Genomic DNA, 18,300 nt, shown 5'->3' with positions numbered 1-18,300 from the left:
AATGGATTCATATGTAGATGAGATTTTTCTATCATAATCTGAAAGCACCACTTGTTTGTTTTTTTTTTTTTTTTTTTTTTTTTTTTTTTGCTTTGAAATTTTATACAAAAGTGGTGTGTATAACATAACCTCTTGGACCAAGACGCAAAATAAAAAGGAAGGCAATGGAAATTTTTTTAAGAGAAGAAAAAGAAAAAGAAAAAGAAAATCACAGTACACGTATGAAAAATTGGAGTTTTTAATTTTTAAAATTTTGTTCACTGGTCTCTTTGAATATAAGGGACAACTTGCATTAATACTCAATTATTTGTTCACTGGAGTTTCGTAGAAGTACTATTGAGTATTTGATTAATAGAATTATGCAATTGACTAAACGAAGTCCCGACAGCTAAAGAAGACCATCGGCCGTGACAAAGTCAGAAAAAATTAGAGTGAGACGGACATGACTTTAAAAAGGGAAAATTCATTTTAAAAAAAATATCCACTACAATGTGTTTCATTCACATCTATATATATCTAAATACCATCATGGTAACAATTGAAAAAGAGACAACCAAAAGCATCTGCATATCTGGATTTCATTCTTAAATTCTCAAGAGGGCAACTTCTAATTTGTAGGAATTTCTTATAGTCCATTTTGCAACTCCAATGGCAACTGAAATATCTGCATTTAAATGGTATAACTATTAATGCTTTAAAAAAGAAGAAGAGATGTTCGTAAGAGCATATCTCTTTGCATAGAGCCTTAGATATTTAGTGTGCGTTTGGGTTTGGCTGATGCGTTTTTTTTTTTTTTTTTTTCACGCGTTTTGGGACAAATTTTACTGTTATGGCTACTGTTTATGTACTGTTCATGAACAGTAGTTGCAAAGTTTGACTTGTCAAACAATTTTCAGCCAATCAGTGCACACCGTGCACTGTTCACAGACCCACAAATTTCACTTTTCATCAACTTTTTAATTAAAAATGGATCCCACGGTACTATTCACACATTTAAAAATTATTTTGTTACAATGTTTTTCAGTTTTCAATTTCAGTTTTTAGCTATGTCCAAACGGACCCTTAGTTATTATTTAAATAACTACAATTACTCAAGAACTTTAGCTTATCTAGCTCAAATTGACAATATCAAGTTCAAAATCATATGTAATAAGTTTATTATAAAAAAAATCAAGCAAAGAACAACATGCTAAAAAAAGGGATATAATTAACCTTTGAGAGGTTTCTTGCAATCTGAAAGTTGAGTAATAATGTAAATGATTGTGGGTGCATATCAGTGTTTTAGCTCTGTTTTAGAGCTTGATCTTGTTACATGGACTTCAATTGTATGTGCATATGCATTCTAGATGTTATAAGTGTTTGGACTCATTTACAGAAGCAATACACAACATAATAGGCAAAATTTTTAACTTATTTAATAAACCCATCCATAAATTACATCAGATGTTCCCTAATAGCTTCCAAGAATAATCATATCACTTTGTGCAACATAAACATACACAGTGACTCCATTGACACATTTGGCAGTTGGTTCTTTACATAATCAATTGCTTCGGGCTCCACAACTGGAGTTTCCATGATTTACAAGATCCATTAAAGGAGGAAGTACATCTTGGATAACACCGTGATAAAAAATTTCACACTTTTAACCATATTTTATAGTTGGTTATTAGCATATCTAACCATATCCTATATAAAGGAAATATCTAAAGTAGTAAAAACCTTAACTTCAACTAAATTAACAATGGGCATCAATTTATTTCAATCTTTGGGGGTTGAACTAGATTATGACTAATATCCAGTGAAAACATTATGTGGAGTTGGTAGTCTTGGGATTCAATTTTTACACATATGGACATGCTTGCACATGGTTGCTTTTAAGTAAACATGGTACTAAATTCCACAAATTATAGATGTCATTTTTCTTTATCCAGTGCAATTCCAAAAGTGCAGAAAACAAAGCTTACAATAATACACAAAAATAAAGCCAACAGATGGAAATATGCTTTGTAAACATAATTAGAGTACATATACGAACAAATATAGAAAATCCTTATTCCAATGTCAAATAAACCCTCTAATCAAGGGCTCTAATCTGTCTATGAACAAGGGTCACATAATGATTTAATTTCTCTGGGTCGAGATGGAGAGTATTATTCTCTATTAGAACTACAATGTGGCAGCTCCTCTAAGAATTAAACTAGAGTAACTATGAAACCTTATAAACATTCATAACTACCTAAAAAAGTTGAGAAACAAAAGGTGACACCCATAAATTATAAAGGACATGAACATGTAATGCAATATACTCTTTCTCCAAGCTTACCTTGTGCCAGATCTCTTACAACCTAACAATTTCATGCACAATACTCTTATTACTAGTAATAAAATGACAAAACAAAACATGTTGTAATAGAAGTATAAACATGAAATATATGGAATACACAAAGTGCTTCCCTTCGGTGGAGAACACAATCAAAGGAACCTTGATTATGAAGGCAGAATGTTGAATAAGTGGCATTTGCCATATTTTGAAGTTAGTGACTTCCAAGCACGCACATTTTCACATCTAAATAACTCAATGAACTGTGTCATTAATTAAAATAATTATAAATTATCCAAAACTTCCAAATGACCAATACTTAAAACTTGAATAATAATAATAATAATAATAATTATTATTATTATTATTATTATTATTTTATGAATCAATAAAGATATTTTTTTTTGGATAATACAGTAAAGAATTTTATTCAAAGTAAGATAAGAATACAGTAGGAGCCCCAAAGACTCTAAACCAGCAGCTGACATAGTAGAACTCTGCATTACATACCACAATAATAACACAAACACACCATCCAAAGTAGGCAAATTCAACCCTCCTAGGCATGATTATCATGGTAAGGGGAAAAGATGACATCACAAAATGCTTAATCATGCATGAAAAAAAGTTTCAAATGGTCAATAATTTTGTATTCTTAATCATACATTATGTTAATTTTGTTTTAATTTTACTTATTAATTTGAGAAGACTTTGGGGGACATCCTGTTTTGGCTGATATAATTTCCAAGCTTGGATCTTTGCCCCCAAATCATCACAGATAACTAGCAATCATATAACCCAAAATACCCAAACCAAATCAAGCTGAAATACCCAAACAAATTAATCCAAAATCAGGAAGAACAAGAAAAAAAAATTCTTACACAAGATCTATCGTCTCAATACTAAAATACCTAAATCAAATCTATCCTAAAATTAATAACCAAATCATATATATATATATATATATAAACAGCTTCTCCCACAAAAATTCTCACCGGTGGTAGTAGCGGACAATTTGACGTTGACGGATGGTGTACGACGGCTGCAGTAGTGGTGGTGGAGGCGGTGGTGGCAGTGACATAGAGGTTGCCAAGTCTCTCTCTTGTTTAGCCTCTTTTGTTCTCTGTTTCTTTTTCTTTTGGTTTTCTTTTTCATTTTATACACTACATATTCTATTGGTAACAAGTTTACCTAATTTAAAATATACTGCTAAGATTTGGGCGGGTACCGTACCTTCTTAAAAAAGAGATGGGTATTGTACAATTGCCTAAACTTAGATAGACACATGGCGAAAAACTGAACTCTAATTTAAAATCTAATTGAATTTGAAGCCTTCGATTTTTATCATTAATAATTTACTTAGCACAAAATTAAAAATTAAATAAACACGGGGAAGTGAAGTGGGTGTTTCATTGTTTCTTTAACTAACAATAATAGATAGATATGAGAACACCTAAGGAAAAAAAAAAGATAGGACATGATAACACGGTGTGGACCGTTTAACATTGCTTTGACACTCTCCCTCTGTCTCTCTCTCTCGCTATAAAAGCCTCCATATCCACCATTCTCTTTGTCACAACCTCATAACTTCGAATTAAGCTCTAAAAGGCCTTTTTCCCGGTTGACCCTCATGGAATCTGGCACAACCACAACCACAATCACGACCGTCGATCATGATCATGATCATGATCACAATCACGGCGGTGGCACTGCAATCTCAGACGTCCACCAGGACGTCATCAAGACCCACATCCTCACCAGGCTCGACGGCGCCACCCTCGCCTCCGCCTCCTGCGCCTCCTCCCACTTGCACGCTCTCTCCACCGAAGAACAGCTCTGGCGGGAAATCTGCTCCTCCACGTGGCCTTCCATCGACGACCCACGTGTCCGCCACGTCATCTCCTCGTTCCCTGGTGGTTACCGTTCTTTTTTCTCTGACTCATTCCCACTCCTCCGGCTCCACCACCGCTCTCCGCCGAAGCAGCATCATCATAACCGTCCGTTTCTGGCCGAGATAATCTCCGCCGTTGATGTTCACTACAAGGAGAGTCTCATTTTCTCGAAGGTCCAAGAGAACGAGACCAAGTCCGATTGGTTTCTCTGCTCGCCGCTTCGGTTCGACTTACTTGGACAGAAAGAGTCGGTTCAGACACCGATACGACACGTCGGAGAGGACCAAGCCTGGCTGGACCACCTCGAGGAGAACCTGAAGCTAAGCTGGATCCTTATCGACCCGACCCGAAACATTGCCGCGAACGTCTCTAGCCGGAGCCCCGTCTCGGTCCAGCGACAGTGGCTGACCGGAGACATGCAGCTCCGGTACTCGATGGTCATCTCCGGCGGCGAGGACTGGTCGGAGGTAGTCCAGTGCGCGGTGGTAGTCACGTGCGAGGGAAAGGTGGGAGGGGCGATGCAGGTGCTGGAAGTGAGCATGCAAGTGGAGGACTTGGAGGGGAAGCATTTGAACGGGAAGGACGGCTTGGTAATTTTGCAAGGGGCGATGGAAAGTGGGAAGAGGAAGAAGGAGAGGAAAGGGGAAGGGAAAGAGCGGTTCGAAGAGTTTCTGAAAATGAAGAGAGAGAGAAAGGAAAGAAAGCAGAGGAGAGAGAGAGCGTTGGACATGGCTTGCATTGCCACTGGATTCACTATTTTCGTGGCTTTCTGGTCGTTTCTTTTGTTCAGGTAGAGAGAAAACTAAATTAACCGCTACCGTTAAGCTGGATGTTCTTACCGTTGATTTTATTGGTAAGGAAAACAAAAGAAACGGAGATAGTTAAAACCATAAAATAGGTTTCTATTTTTTATTCTTTTGAATTAAAATGTTAAAATTGAAATAAGATGGAAATATATATGTAGTTTAGGGATTATTTCATTGATATTCATCACAATTTTTTATTTTTTTATCGTGATAAAATGTAATATGTGGGCTATATGATACACGTGGATGTAGTGTTTTTATCACCATTATATATCATAGTTTAATGCTCCATTTTTATTGGCTTCTTATTGTAAAGTATTTCTTCATTAGCAATTGGATTGTTAAATTAGTATCCATAACATCCTCTCTCAACCCAAAAGATAAACGAGCCTTATATCCACAACCAAAATCAAAATATTAGACATACGAGCTTGGGCCCTTGGCTGGTGAGGTCTGAAAATCCGAATCAATCCAGTTTTGCTACAATATTGTTAATAACTCAAACCCAAAACCTTAAAGTCAGCACTATATTAGTTTATCTATTATAGTGTTTCTAATTTTCTATAATAGGTTAATTGCTGCACTACATTTTATGACTTTGACCTTTCTTGTTTTGGAGTCCAATTCTGCGTTGGATAAGTTTATAGTTTAGCTCAATATGCTTTACATATCTCAGACTTTATTGAGTGGATATTCCACTACAAATTTCTTTAGTAATTCTGGTTGATTTAGTCTTTTTCATTTAATATAAACTACGCTGTCTTTTTCCTATTTAAAAAAAAATTATGTGTCGGACAAGTTTTGGCAAATAGATTTTATCTGTATTCTTAATTTTTTTGGGGGTTCTTAAATTAGAAAAGGGGTAGGTGTGAGAATCATCTTAACAAGAACCCCATTGGCGTGGTAAATAGATTAGAAGAGAAAAAAAAAAATGTTAGAAAGGGCGGCAGCAGGCTGGTCAACACTTTGAATAATTTTTTTTTTTTTTTTTTTTTTTTTGGAAAAATGAGTTTGAATAAGTTATAAGTCCGCTTGTAGATGCTCAAAATTTACAAGTTATCTTTGGCCACTAGTGGTTGCCAGCTTTTAGCTTCTCCTTATCTTCTAGTGCATGAATATTTACTATTTTTATGTGGGGCATTAATTTAATTAGGTGGAGCTTTACTTCCCCAATTGCCTCTTTGCTTTTGGGTAGGTTCTACATTCCATCAATCAACAAATTTGTGATGACAATTTTGTTTTCTTTTGTTCATATAAGACCTAACCTTTCCTTTCCCTTGAATCAACAAATTTTGTGAATTCTTGAAGGAATATGATGGTGCTTGATCACTAAAGTCTCAAGTCATGCACTTAACTTACATTTTATTATCTTTAATTATTTGTAATGTTAACATGTTTTTCCTTTTTCTTTTTCAATTGACCAAGAAAATAATATCTGCAACTTTCACACGAAGATAGAAATTTTAAGTTGCAGAAGAGAAAACTAATGTAGTGTTGGTGTAAGAAAAAAAATTCCCTTCAAATTTTATAGTCCCTATGATTTGAGCATATTTTTCAATAAATTCTTGAAAATTAAAAAAAAAAATACCAATCAAGTCCCTTAGTTTATAGTTTTGTGTCAATCTCATATAACTATACAGTCTGATGACACCATCACACCACATATAATTTATGATTTGGTCACAAACCATGACATGATACGATATAACATTTGTATTATTGAGTGTCATTTTCTTTGTCAAAATTCACTTATTATGTATAGGTATAAAAAAGAAATAAGATAGAGATTGAAGAGAAGCTGCGTAATTAGGGCGACTGTCCCTAATTACAATAATCAAGATTAAAAGTTTTTGTTTTTGTTTTTGTTTTTGTTTTTTTTTTTTTTTTTTTTTTTTTTTTTTTTTTTTTTTTTTTTTTCAGTCTCAACTATTGAAAGCAATTACATCGGGTGCTCAATTTCCAAAGATATTATTGGTTTATGACCAAATACCAATTGATATATTAGCAGTCACGGAAAACTTAAAAAAAAAAAAAACAAAAAACAAAAAAAAGAAAGAAAGAAGAACACAGTAGCCTTGTCTACACTCTACACACATGATTTTTTCTTGAAATGAATGTGAAAAGAAGTTTGAATTTTTTAAGAGGGCCTGTTTGTTACCCCATTTCAAACTCACATTTTTACATTTTAAACAACATTACACACATTTTCACATATATTTTTACCCATACGTATTTCAAAAAACTACAAACAACCTTTCTTAAACTACTATGCCAAACACCCCTTTAATCTGGGGCCCGCGATGCGATGAACTCTCCCCCATGACTCCTTTTTCCAGGCCTTGTAGAAAAAAGCTCACCCAGGGACCCACCGCCCACACACCTAACTGACCTAAGTTCCATTCTTCCAAGTCTTGATATCACTTTTAAATTTCAATCATAGGCATATTTAGCATGTGGAAATAAAAACCTTGTTTGAGAATATTTTGACAATCTTTTTGTGAACTTTTCTTTTTCTTAATTAGCCAAAACTTGACGAGTCTTTTGACTGAATATTGCAAAATTTGGAGTTTATTTGCGTTATAGGCATTGTTCCAAGTTATTTAGGGAATTGAGGAAAGAGAGTGAATTTCGGCAACGGTGTTGCTGAAATTCAACAAAAGTATGAGAGATAAAGAGAAAAAGTGGGAGAGAGAAAATTTTGAATTTCGGTAATCACATTACCAAAATTCCTACTGCCCAAACCTAGGGAAACCAATTGTGGCAATGTCATTGCTGAAAATGGAAGGAAAAAAAAAATAGTGGTATGTCCACAATATTTTTACAACATTTTTACAACAAATCACAGGTAATTAGTTATTATTAGTTCAAATTTGAATTTAACACTGAGATTACTTTTTTAATCCAACAATAACAACTTGCCACTTAAAATTTGTTGTAAAAATATTGTAAAAATTGTGTGCACATATCATTTCTCAAAAAAAAAAAAAAAAGATTGTGGAATGGATTTGTGGCAATGGCATTGTCGAAATAGGAGGGAAAAAAAAATTTGCAATTGGTTTGTGGCAATGCCATTTCCGAAATAGGGGGGGGGGAAATAAATTTGTGGCAATTGTGACAATATCATTGCCGAAAATGGGAGGAAAAAAAAATAGTGGTTGCTGAAATCTGGGGAGGAATTAAAAAAAAAAAAAAAGTGCTACGTCCACAATATTTTTACAACAAATCACAGGTAATTAGTTATTATTAGTTCAAATTTGAATTTACCATTGAGATTACTTTTTTAATCCAACAATAACAACTTGCCACTTAAAATTTATTGTAAAAATTGTGTGCACATATCATTTCTCAAAAAAAAAAAATAAAAAATTGTGGAATGGATTTGTGGCAATGGCATTGCTGAAATAGGAGGGGAAAAAAAATTTTGCAATTGGTTTGTGGCAATGCCATTGCCGAAATAGGGGGGAAAAATAAATTTGTGGCAATTGTGGCAATGCCATTGCCGAAAATGGGAGGAAAAAAAAATAGTGGTTGCCGAAATTTGGGGAGGAATTAAAAAAAAAAGTGCTATGTCCACAATATTTTTACAACAAATCACATGTGATTAGTTATTATTAGTTCAAATTTGAATTTAACACTGAGATTACTTTTTTAATCCAATAATAACAACCAGTAACAACCTGCCACTTAGAATTTATTGTAAAAATGTTGTAAAAATTGTGTGCACATATCATTTCTAAAAAAAAAAAAAAATTGTGAAATGGAATTGTGGCAATGGCATTGCCAAAATAGGATAGGAGGGAAAAAAAATTGTTCCAACAAATCTTAAGTGGCAGGTTGTTACTGGTTGTTATTATTGGATTAAAAAGTAATCTCAGTGTTAAATTCAAATTTGAACTAATAATAAATCACGTGATTTGTTGTAAAAATGTGGAAAAAATATTGTGGACGTAACATTTTTTTTTTCATTCCTCCCCAGATTTCGGCAACCACTATTTTTTTTTCCTCCCATTTTTGGCAATGGCATTGCCACAATTGCCACAAATTTATTTTTTTCCCCCTATTTCGGCAATGGCATTGCCACAAACCAATTGCAATTTTTTTTTTCTCTCCTATTTCGGCAATGCCATTGCCACAAATCCATTCCACATTTTTTTTTTTTTTTTGAGAAATGATATGTGCACACAATTTTTACAATATTTTTACAACAAATTTTAAGTGGCAGGTTGTTATTGTTGGATTAAAAAAGTAATCTCAGTGTTAAATTCAAATTTGAACTAATAATAACTAATCACCTGTGATTTGTTGTGAAAATGTTATAAAAATATTGTAGACATACCACTTTTTTTTTCCTCCCATTTTCGGCAATGGCATTGCCACAAATCAATTGCAAATTTTTTTTCCCTCCTATTTCAGCAATGCCATTGCAACAAATCCATTCCACAAATTTTTTTTTGAGAAATGATATGTGCACACAATTTTTACAATATTTTTACAACAAATTTTAAGTGGTAGGTTGTTATTGTTGGATTAAAAAAGTAATCTTAGTATTAAATTCAAATTTGAACTAATAATAACTAATCATCTGTGATTTGTTGTTAAAATGTTGTAAAAATATTGTGGACATACCACTTTTATTTTTATTTTTAATTCCTCCCCAGATTTCGGCAACCACTATTTTTTTTCTCCCATTTTCGGCAATGACGTTGCCACAAAATTCTTTTTCCCCTTATTTCGGCAATGACATTGCCACAATTGGTTTCCCTTTGGACACTTCACACTTCGAGCATTTCACACCCACTCGGTTAGCAGGTTTGGGTAGCAGGAATTTCGGTAATGTGATTACCGAAATTCAAAATTTTATCTTTCCTACTTTTTTTTTTCTCTCTCTCATACTTTTGTAGAATTTCTGTAACACCGTTGCCAAAATTTACTCTCTTTCCTCAATTTCCTAAATAATTTGGAACAATACCTATAAGGCAAATAAACTCCAAATTTAACAATATCCAATTAAAAGACTCAAAACGTGATTCTCAAAAAGAAAAAAAAGAAAGAGATTAGCCAAAACCTGTACAATGAAAGGAAGATATTCTTCCACGCAGTACTGATCAAATAATGGTGAACCATACTCTGTATCATTCGCCACTAGGGGTGTGCATGGGTCGGATTGAGGGGATTTTTTGACCCAACCCACCATGGTGGGTCAAAAAAAACCCAACCCATCACATAAGTCCAACCCAACCCAACCCAACCCAACCCACATGGGTCGGGTTGAACCCATGGGTTTGAAATTTTTTTTATTATTATTAAATTGAGTAGAAAAAAAAAAATTAAAATATTAAAAAAAACCTAAAGATTAGTATCAATGTAACTCCTTAAAGGTAAACAACATTAATGACTAAACAACAATAGTAATTTATTAGGATTTGTGTGAACTAATTGGCTTTTATATAGGATAGGAAGAACTGACTATTTAAAAAAATTTATTAATTATATAATATATTATATATATATATATATATATATATATAAAAGTGTCCTACAATTGATTTAAAAAAATTATTAAATATAAAAATATATTTTAAATATATATTAAATATGGGTGGGTCGGGTTGGGTTTGGCGGGTTTGTAATTTTATGACCCAAACCCAACCCAACCCATCATAAAACTTTTTTTTGTAACCCAACCCAACCCACCAAACCTTAAAAACTCACCCAACCCGGCGAATCGGATTGGATTGGGTCGGGTTTGGCGGGTCGATGGGTTTTCTGCACACCCCTATTCGCCACTAAAGCCAAAAACATCACAGAGTACAATTTACTGCAACAGGGGCCAAGATTAAATATAAAAAATTCACCTGACAAAAACGTGAACATCGGGTGAAGATATAAAGCTTCAAAATTATTGCAAGAATCTCCGTCAATAATGATGATATGGACCCCAACATCCTCTGCAAATTTCCAAATAGAGCTCGCAATACCGTGTGTCTATGTGTTCACTAAATTGTACAAACCGTAAAAATGGCATCACAATCATCCGCAAAATAGTAGAATCGCATTGCACCATAAGTAATGGTGCATTGCATTGCATGATGCAGTATAATTTGTGGTTTTATAATATAAAAACTATACAAACCGCACCACACCGTACCCTCTATATATATTAATAAATTTATTTATTTTATATTATATATATATAATAAAAACAAAATATCAATACATTAATAATTTAATATCCTAGTCATATCTCACTGTTCTGTTAGTAAAAAAAAAAAAAAAAAAAAAAAATCTAGTCACTCTTTTAGCCCTAAAAAATCAGACTCTAGTCGCCACCCTTCCACTTCCAACTCACTACCCTTGCACCAGTTGCTTCTATTATTGTGGTATTAATCTCTCTATATGTGTTCAATTCAAGTTTTTCTTTGTTAAAGTTTTTATTTTTTATTTTTTGGGAAATAATTAATTTAGAGTATTTATTATAATTTAGGATTACTGCATTTTCTAATCACAAAAAAATCTAGGGGTGTGATGAGTATTATGTGTGGTGAAATAATTTTTCATCACACCCCTAGGTTTTTTTTTGTGATTGGAAAATATAGTAATCCCAAATTATAATAAACGGTCTAAATTAATCATTTCCCAAAAAATAAAAGAGCCTCAAAGGCTAGCCTATATTACTAAAAACATGATTTTTTATTTAGGTTTCATCATTTTGCGTACCAAAATACCCTTAAATTCATATGTTTAAAAAGATTAAATAATAAGGTTAGATATGTAAAGGTACTAATTTAAACACTCCTAAATTTTAGATACTTATCCATATCCCTTAAAATTAGGCACTTCCATCTCTCCTTATTCCTTCCTACTCAAGATTTTAAAATTGAGAGGTGCTACGTCCACAACATTTTTACAACAAATCATAGGTGGTTAGTTGTTATTAGTTCAAATTTGAACCTAACACTAAAATTACTTTTTTGCCCCAACAATAACAACCAGTAACAATCTGTCACTTAGGATTTATTGTAAAAATATTGTGAAAATGTTGTGGACATATCATTTCTCTTTAAAAATTAGGCACTTCCATTTCTCCTTATTCCTTCTTACTCAAGATTTGACAGAATAAGTATTTCATTTTGCAATGACATATTTTCAAGTTTATCAGAATAGGTATCATAAGAGTTTCCCATGCTATTGATGTAGCAACATAGTCATTTATATCACCTAAATATGCAATCTGTAAAAATGCAGCTTTATTCAGGATAAATAGGTGTGAATTATCACCTAAAGCTGCAAAATTATATTAAGGACAAAAAAAAAAAAAAAATTACAGAATTATTTGTAGGTACATAATCTATATTACCTAAAGCTCCAAAATTATCACCACCGAATGTATGTGGATTACATAAAACAGATTATTATTAATGCCTAGTTATTTGTTCTTTTTCTTGGCATGCATACTTTGAACTTGAATCTCCAGCACTTGTTGTAGCAACTATTGAATCTTCGGCACTTGTAGTAGCAACCTTAGCAATTTATTTAATTGTTAGGTGTTGAGGTCCAAAAAGTCATAGCACCCAAGTCCAAAGAAATAAGCACAAGCGGCCATGGAAAAAGAGAAGAAATGGTAAGCCCAAAAGGCTTGAAGCCCAAAAACATAAAGAAAAAAAAAAGACAAGCCCAGAAGTTTATGAGAAAAGAAGAAAGAAAAAGAAAAAAGAAGCCCAGATCAGAAGATTGAAGAATTGCCAGCGTAAAAAGAAAGCTGAGTCGGGATCCTAAGAGATTGCCAAAAGGCTTGGGATCCCCGAGGCGTGTAATACAATCAAGAAAGGATTAAGACAGCTTAAAGGAAAAATCCAAAAGAACACAAGAAACAGAGGATGGGCACGTCCTTCTTAAGTACCAAATGATCCAGCAAGAAAAGAAGAAAACCTGGAGTGACTTCTCATAGCGCAAGTGGGTGGTACCTCGGGGAACCAGAATGAAGAGGTATAAAAAAGGGAGTAGCAGCAAAGGACTTTCAAACCGGCAGAGTGGGATTCTGCCCGTTTGAGAAAAAGGATAAAGAAGAAGGACGGCCAAAAGCTGAACCGTGAAGAACGTGACCTTAGTGCACTCCGAAATAGGTAGTCAGCCATGGACTTTCAAAGAAACAACACTAAAAGGAAGGAAAGAATGAAGAACAGGGAAAGCTGAACCTTCTGGGTGATGGACACAACACAGGCTCTGGTACCCAGGGGGAAAAACAGGGGAATCAATAGTTTCCCGGGACTCCAGAATAATACTATAAAAAGGGGGGAAGGATTGCAAAGAGGGACAGAGAGAAATTTACAACAGAATCATTGAGAATGTTCTGTCGAAAAGAAAACTCAGAGAAATTAGTAAAATTATCTCCCGGTATCCTAGAAATAGTCACTATAGTACATAATCGAATTAAAAAATAATCAAACTTTGCAAGTCTTAGAGGCTCGAATAGCCATCTAAGACTGTAATTTTTGAGCTTACTTGAACCTTGTATCACGTCTTAGTGAGTATACTATAATCATAATAAAGAAAATTCAATGAAGCATTTCTTAATGATTTGAGGATCCCTAACCATTACTTTGTGCATTTGCTGTTTATTTTTTCATTACTTTGCTGTTTTGATTGTTATTCAATACAAATATCCTTGTTTGTTAGTTTATGTGTATTGTAGAAAGTATGCCCTGCGCACCACTTGATTCTTAAACAGCCCTTTAGCTGCGGTGAATCAAAGCCCAGTCCACCAAACTACAACTATTTGGTCCAGGATCCTTGGGCCTGAGTGCTAGAGAAAAAGCACTTTCACATTTTGGCAACTCCATTGGGTACTGGGTAAAAAAGAGGGAAGAAGCAATCCCTTCGCAGAGCATGCCTCCAGGACAAAGGAATAGCAAAGGTACTAATATGCCACCTGCGGCCTCCGAGCCCATGGGAGAAAACGAGGTAGCTTCCAGACAGAGAAGCGAGGTACTCTTGGTAGAGTAGGAGGTCGTGTTAGGACAAAGGCACACAAGGCAGGAATCAGACCCCATGGCTCAGATGACAGCGATGTTGAAGGATCTGGAGCAAGAAGTTCGCCTTCTCAAAGAAGGCAGGACACAGGAAATCAGGGACAATGTTCCCCCTGTTGGTAACCAAGACAGAACTCAACCAGAAGGAGGGTCAGCAGTGGGAGGGAGAACCAACCCCCAGTACTTAACACTGGCAGATGTCAGTGCCCTTCTGGAGCAAGAAAGGGAAAAGCTTTCAGGGATACCCAAGCAATTCTCTTGGGATCCCTCGTTCCCTCCAGAACTTCTTGGCAAGCCATACCCCAAGGGGTATGAACCCCCAAAGTTCCATCCTTTCGACGAAAGAAATGGAAACGTTGTGGAACACGTGAGTAGATTCATTCACACTATAGGCCCCTATGCAGGAGACAGAGAACTATGTCTAAGAGAATTTGCTAAATCCCTAGTGGATAGAGCATACACTTGGTACACCACGCTGAGACCTGGGTCCATTAAAACTTGGGATGAAATGATGGAGAGATTCTATGCTAAGTATTACCCCAGTGAGGACAAGATCACTTTCCAAAACCTCCAAATGGTAAGGGAGAGGTCCGGAGAGGATCCCGTCCAGTTCATTAAAAGGTTTGAAGATGTGTCCCTAGATTGCTATGGGGACCACGAAGAAAAGGAGCTCGTAGAAACCTGTATATCCAACATGCTTTTCGATTACAGACTCAACCTCGAAAATCTGTGCATTGCACAGTTTGCTGACCTGTTATAGAGAATTAAAAGGACAACACAAACTATGAGGACAAAAAGGATGCCAGTATCCTAAGCCATGACAGCATCAGTGGGAGAGAAAAGGAAGAGGCTTGACGGGAAGGTGTTCGAGGAACCACCAGTGATCCCATGTACAGCTGAGGAGTTAAACCATGTCCTGGACAAGTGGATCGGAGATGGAGTTGTTAGACCATTTACTGTGTCTAGGCCATCAACTGAAGAAGAAAGAAAGAACCCTTTGTTTTGCGGGATCCATAATTATGTCAAGCATTCCATCAAGGATTGCTGAACCCTCCGTAGACTCTTCCACAAAAAGCTAAGAGAAGGAACCCTGGAGCTTACTCAGAAAGAGCTAGAAGTGCAGAGGAACCCCTTGCTTAACCACAAAGGGAAAGGGATGGTAGCGATAGCAATCCATGGGAACCCGGCTGAAGCAGGAGAATCTGAAGGATCCTTCCACCCAAGCACAGTCAGGACCCTCCAGAAGAATCCCAAGTTCAGTTCACTATTCAACTAACTGGGATTTGGACCAGAAGCAAAAAGGGTGGCCACAGAATCTCTCATGAGTATAGCAGCAGATTCGGGAATGGAATGTTTCACAGCAGAGTCACATGCTAGTCGAGCTTTCCTGGAGACAACCAATGCAATAACTTTCACTGATGAGGACATGGAGGTTCAGCATCCAGACCACCGTAGGCCCCTTTATCTAATGGCCACCATAAGTGGTGTCCAAATCAGAAGAGCATTGGTGGACAAAGGGGCATCACTCAACCTCATAGCCTTGAGTACCCTGGAAGCTGTGGGCCTGGTTAACAGAAGGATCCTGGGGGCTCCCATGGAGATAACAAGATTTGGAGGGTTAGTGGAATTAACTGAAGGGTACGTGCAGCTGGCCCTGAGAGTAGGACCAATAGTGGCCCTGACAAGGTTTCATGTAATTAATGCCGAGGTATCCTACCATGTATTGTTGGGACGCCCATGGCTCTATAAACACCGCCTTATTCCATCTACGTACCATCAGTGCATTAAAGGGAGATTGAACGGGAGGCCTGTGGGGATCCTTGCCAACCGTAACCCTTTCAGCCAGGGAGAAGTAAACTTTGCAGAAACAATGTTTTACAATGAGCTAGAGCCAGATGATAAGAGCCCCACGCCAGGTACTCTAGGGGCACCTATCTTGGAAGAAGAAGAAGGAAGGAAGAAAGGGCACCAGTGACCTGAGAAACCTTCTAGAAAGAAAAAGGTAAAAGAGGGAGCTCAGCTCTTCAGGATCCCGAGAATGTGTGGTGGTGCGAGAACCTAGAGGAAGGTTGATTTAACGTTTGTGAAGGTGCGCGGGACCTGAATGCATCACGTAGAAAGGTCCCGGACCACCAAGTTGCATGATGGCCCAAGAAGAAATCCCAGAGGAATCAGTCAAGGAAGCCCAAAGTCAGCCTGAGGAAGAATTAAAGGAAATGAATTTGGGAGTCGAGCTAGGATCCCAGAAGCCTGTCTTTATTAGCAGTCAACTGATGGCACAAGAAAGGGAACAATTGGTGGCCTTACTCCAGAAGTAAAGATATGTGTTCGCATAGACCTATGACGAAATGCCTGGTTTAGACCCGGGATTGGTAATTCATTCGCTTAACGTGGACCCAGGAATAAGACCAGTAGTTCAGCCGGCTAGGGTCTTTCACACTGAGGTAGAAGCTTAGATAATTCAAGAAGTCAAAAAGCTGCTAACAGCTGGTTTTATCAAACCCATCCAGCACCCCAAATGGCTTTCCAACATAGTACCTGTGAAAAAGAAAAATGGTCAGATCCGTTACTGTGTGGACTTTTGCAACCTAAATAAGGCATGCCCAAAAGATAAGTTCCCCTTACCTAATATTGACCTCCTTGTAGATTCAGCTGCAAGAAGCTCTATGTTCTCGTTTATAGATGGGTACAGTGGGTACAACCAAATTCGCATGGCTGTCAAAGATGTAGAGAAAACGGCATTCAGAACTCCAATCGGAAACTTTTATTATACTGTAATGCATTTTGGTCTAAAAAATGCGGGGGCTACATACCAGCGAACCATAACAGCTATCTTTCATGACATGATGCATGAGGAGATGGAGGATTACGTAGATGATATTGTGGTTAAATCAAAAACTAGAACAGGACACCTTCGGGTACTTGAGCAAGTTTTTGAAAGATGTAGGAAGTACAGACTACGCATGAACCCCATGAAATGTGCCTTCGGGTTGTCTGCTGGAAAGTTTCTTGGGTTTCTGGTACATCACAAAGGCATAGGTGTAGATCCAGCCAAGGCCACAGCCATCGCCACAATGAAAAGACCGACAACTGTGAGGGAGCTCAAAAGCTTCCTGGGAAAGGTCTCCTATATTAGGAGATTTGTGCCTGGGTTAGCTTCAGTTATGACGGGTTTATCCAAACTGTTGAAAAAGGGAATTGAGTTCACCTGGGAAACGGAACAACAGAAGGCCTTCTAGAGGATTCAACAGATCATGAATCATTTGCCCACCCTCCAAGCACCAGTGCGTGGGCGACCTCTGTTACTGTACTTAGCATCAAACTCCCAGGTAATAGGTGCCTTGCTAGCATAGGAAGATGACTATGGGAATGAGCAACCTGTTTATTACGTAAGTAGGACACTCAAAGACGCCAAGACTAGGTACCCCAGAATAGAGAAAGCCTGCCTTGTAATTATCTACGCGTCCCAGAGGCTAAAAATGTATTTCTCAGCTCACCAGATCCTTTTGGTGACTAAGTCCCACCCCATAAAGGCACTCCTGCACCAATCCCTTCTCACGGGAATGATAGTACAATGGCTAGTCCTGCTCTCTCAATATGACATAGGTATCAGAACCCCCAAGGCTGTCAAAAGTCAAGCTATAGCTGATCTGTTGGCTCAATTCCCAGGAAAGGAAGAAAGCTCACTAAGTGAAGAAATCTTGGGTGAGGTGGCAATGACAGAGATCCTAGGAAAGAAATGGACAATGAGATTCGATGGGTCGGCTACAACAACTTCAAATGGGGTAGGAGTTGTACTAAGCTGTGAGAATGGGGACACCATACCCTTATCTTTCAAGCTTGGGTTCTCATGCTCTAATAACACAGTTGAATATGAGGCGTACTTGACCAGGCTGACTATAGCACTCAATATAGGAGTAAAGCATATAAGAGTATTGAGAGACTCCAATCTTGTAGTTTCCTAAGTGAAATGTGATTTTACGTTAAGAGAACAAAGTTTAGCAGCCTACAGGACTTGGGCGTAAAGGCTGGAGCTGGAATTCCAGACCTTTAGCATAGAGTACACTTAAAGAAGTGAAAATAGGTTTGCTGATGCGCTTACCACCCTGGGATCCCAAATACCATTCAAAGGAAGGGACACGCTGGTAAGGATAGGAAAGTAAGAACATTCTATCATAAGGATCCTCCAAGAGATGTACCCTAGAGAGTCCAAGCAATGGGACTGGAGGAGCAAAATCAAAGAAAAAATG

The 18,300-nt window shown here is 36.7% G+C and overlaps 2 protein-coding genes across 2 annotated transcripts; both read left to right on the top strand.

Moving 5' to 3' along the window:
- Positions 1-3,807: 3,807 nt before the first annotated feature.
- Positions 3,808-5,330, top strand: LOC126694061 (F-box protein At2g27310-like). The gene has a single exon (XM_050390088.1). It carries the CDS (start codon positions 3,954-3,956, stop codon positions 5,007-5,009), a length of 1,056 nt encoding a protein of 351 aa, XP_050246045.1. The 5' UTR covers positions 3,808-3,953; the 3' UTR covers positions 5,010-5,330.
- Positions 5,331-17,529: 12,199 nt separating this feature from the next.
- LOC126694008 (uncharacterized) lies at positions 17,530-18,015 on the top strand. Its single transcript, XM_050390039.1, has one exon. The coding sequence runs from the start codon at positions 17,530-17,532 to the stop codon at positions 18,013-18,015; it is 486 nt and encodes a 161-aa protein (XP_050245996.1).
- The last annotated feature ends 285 nt before the right edge of the window (positions 18,016-18,300 follow it).

Source organism: Quercus robur, chromosome 8, assembly GCF_932294415.1.
Source record: "Quercus robur chromosome 8, dhQueRobu3.1, whole genome shotgun sequence".
NCBI lineage: Eukaryota > Viridiplantae > Streptophyta > Magnoliopsida > Fagales > Fagaceae > Quercus > Quercus robur.
The sequence above is the reverse complement of the archived record's forward strand: the minus strand, read 5'-3'. Positions and strand labels throughout refer to the sequence as shown.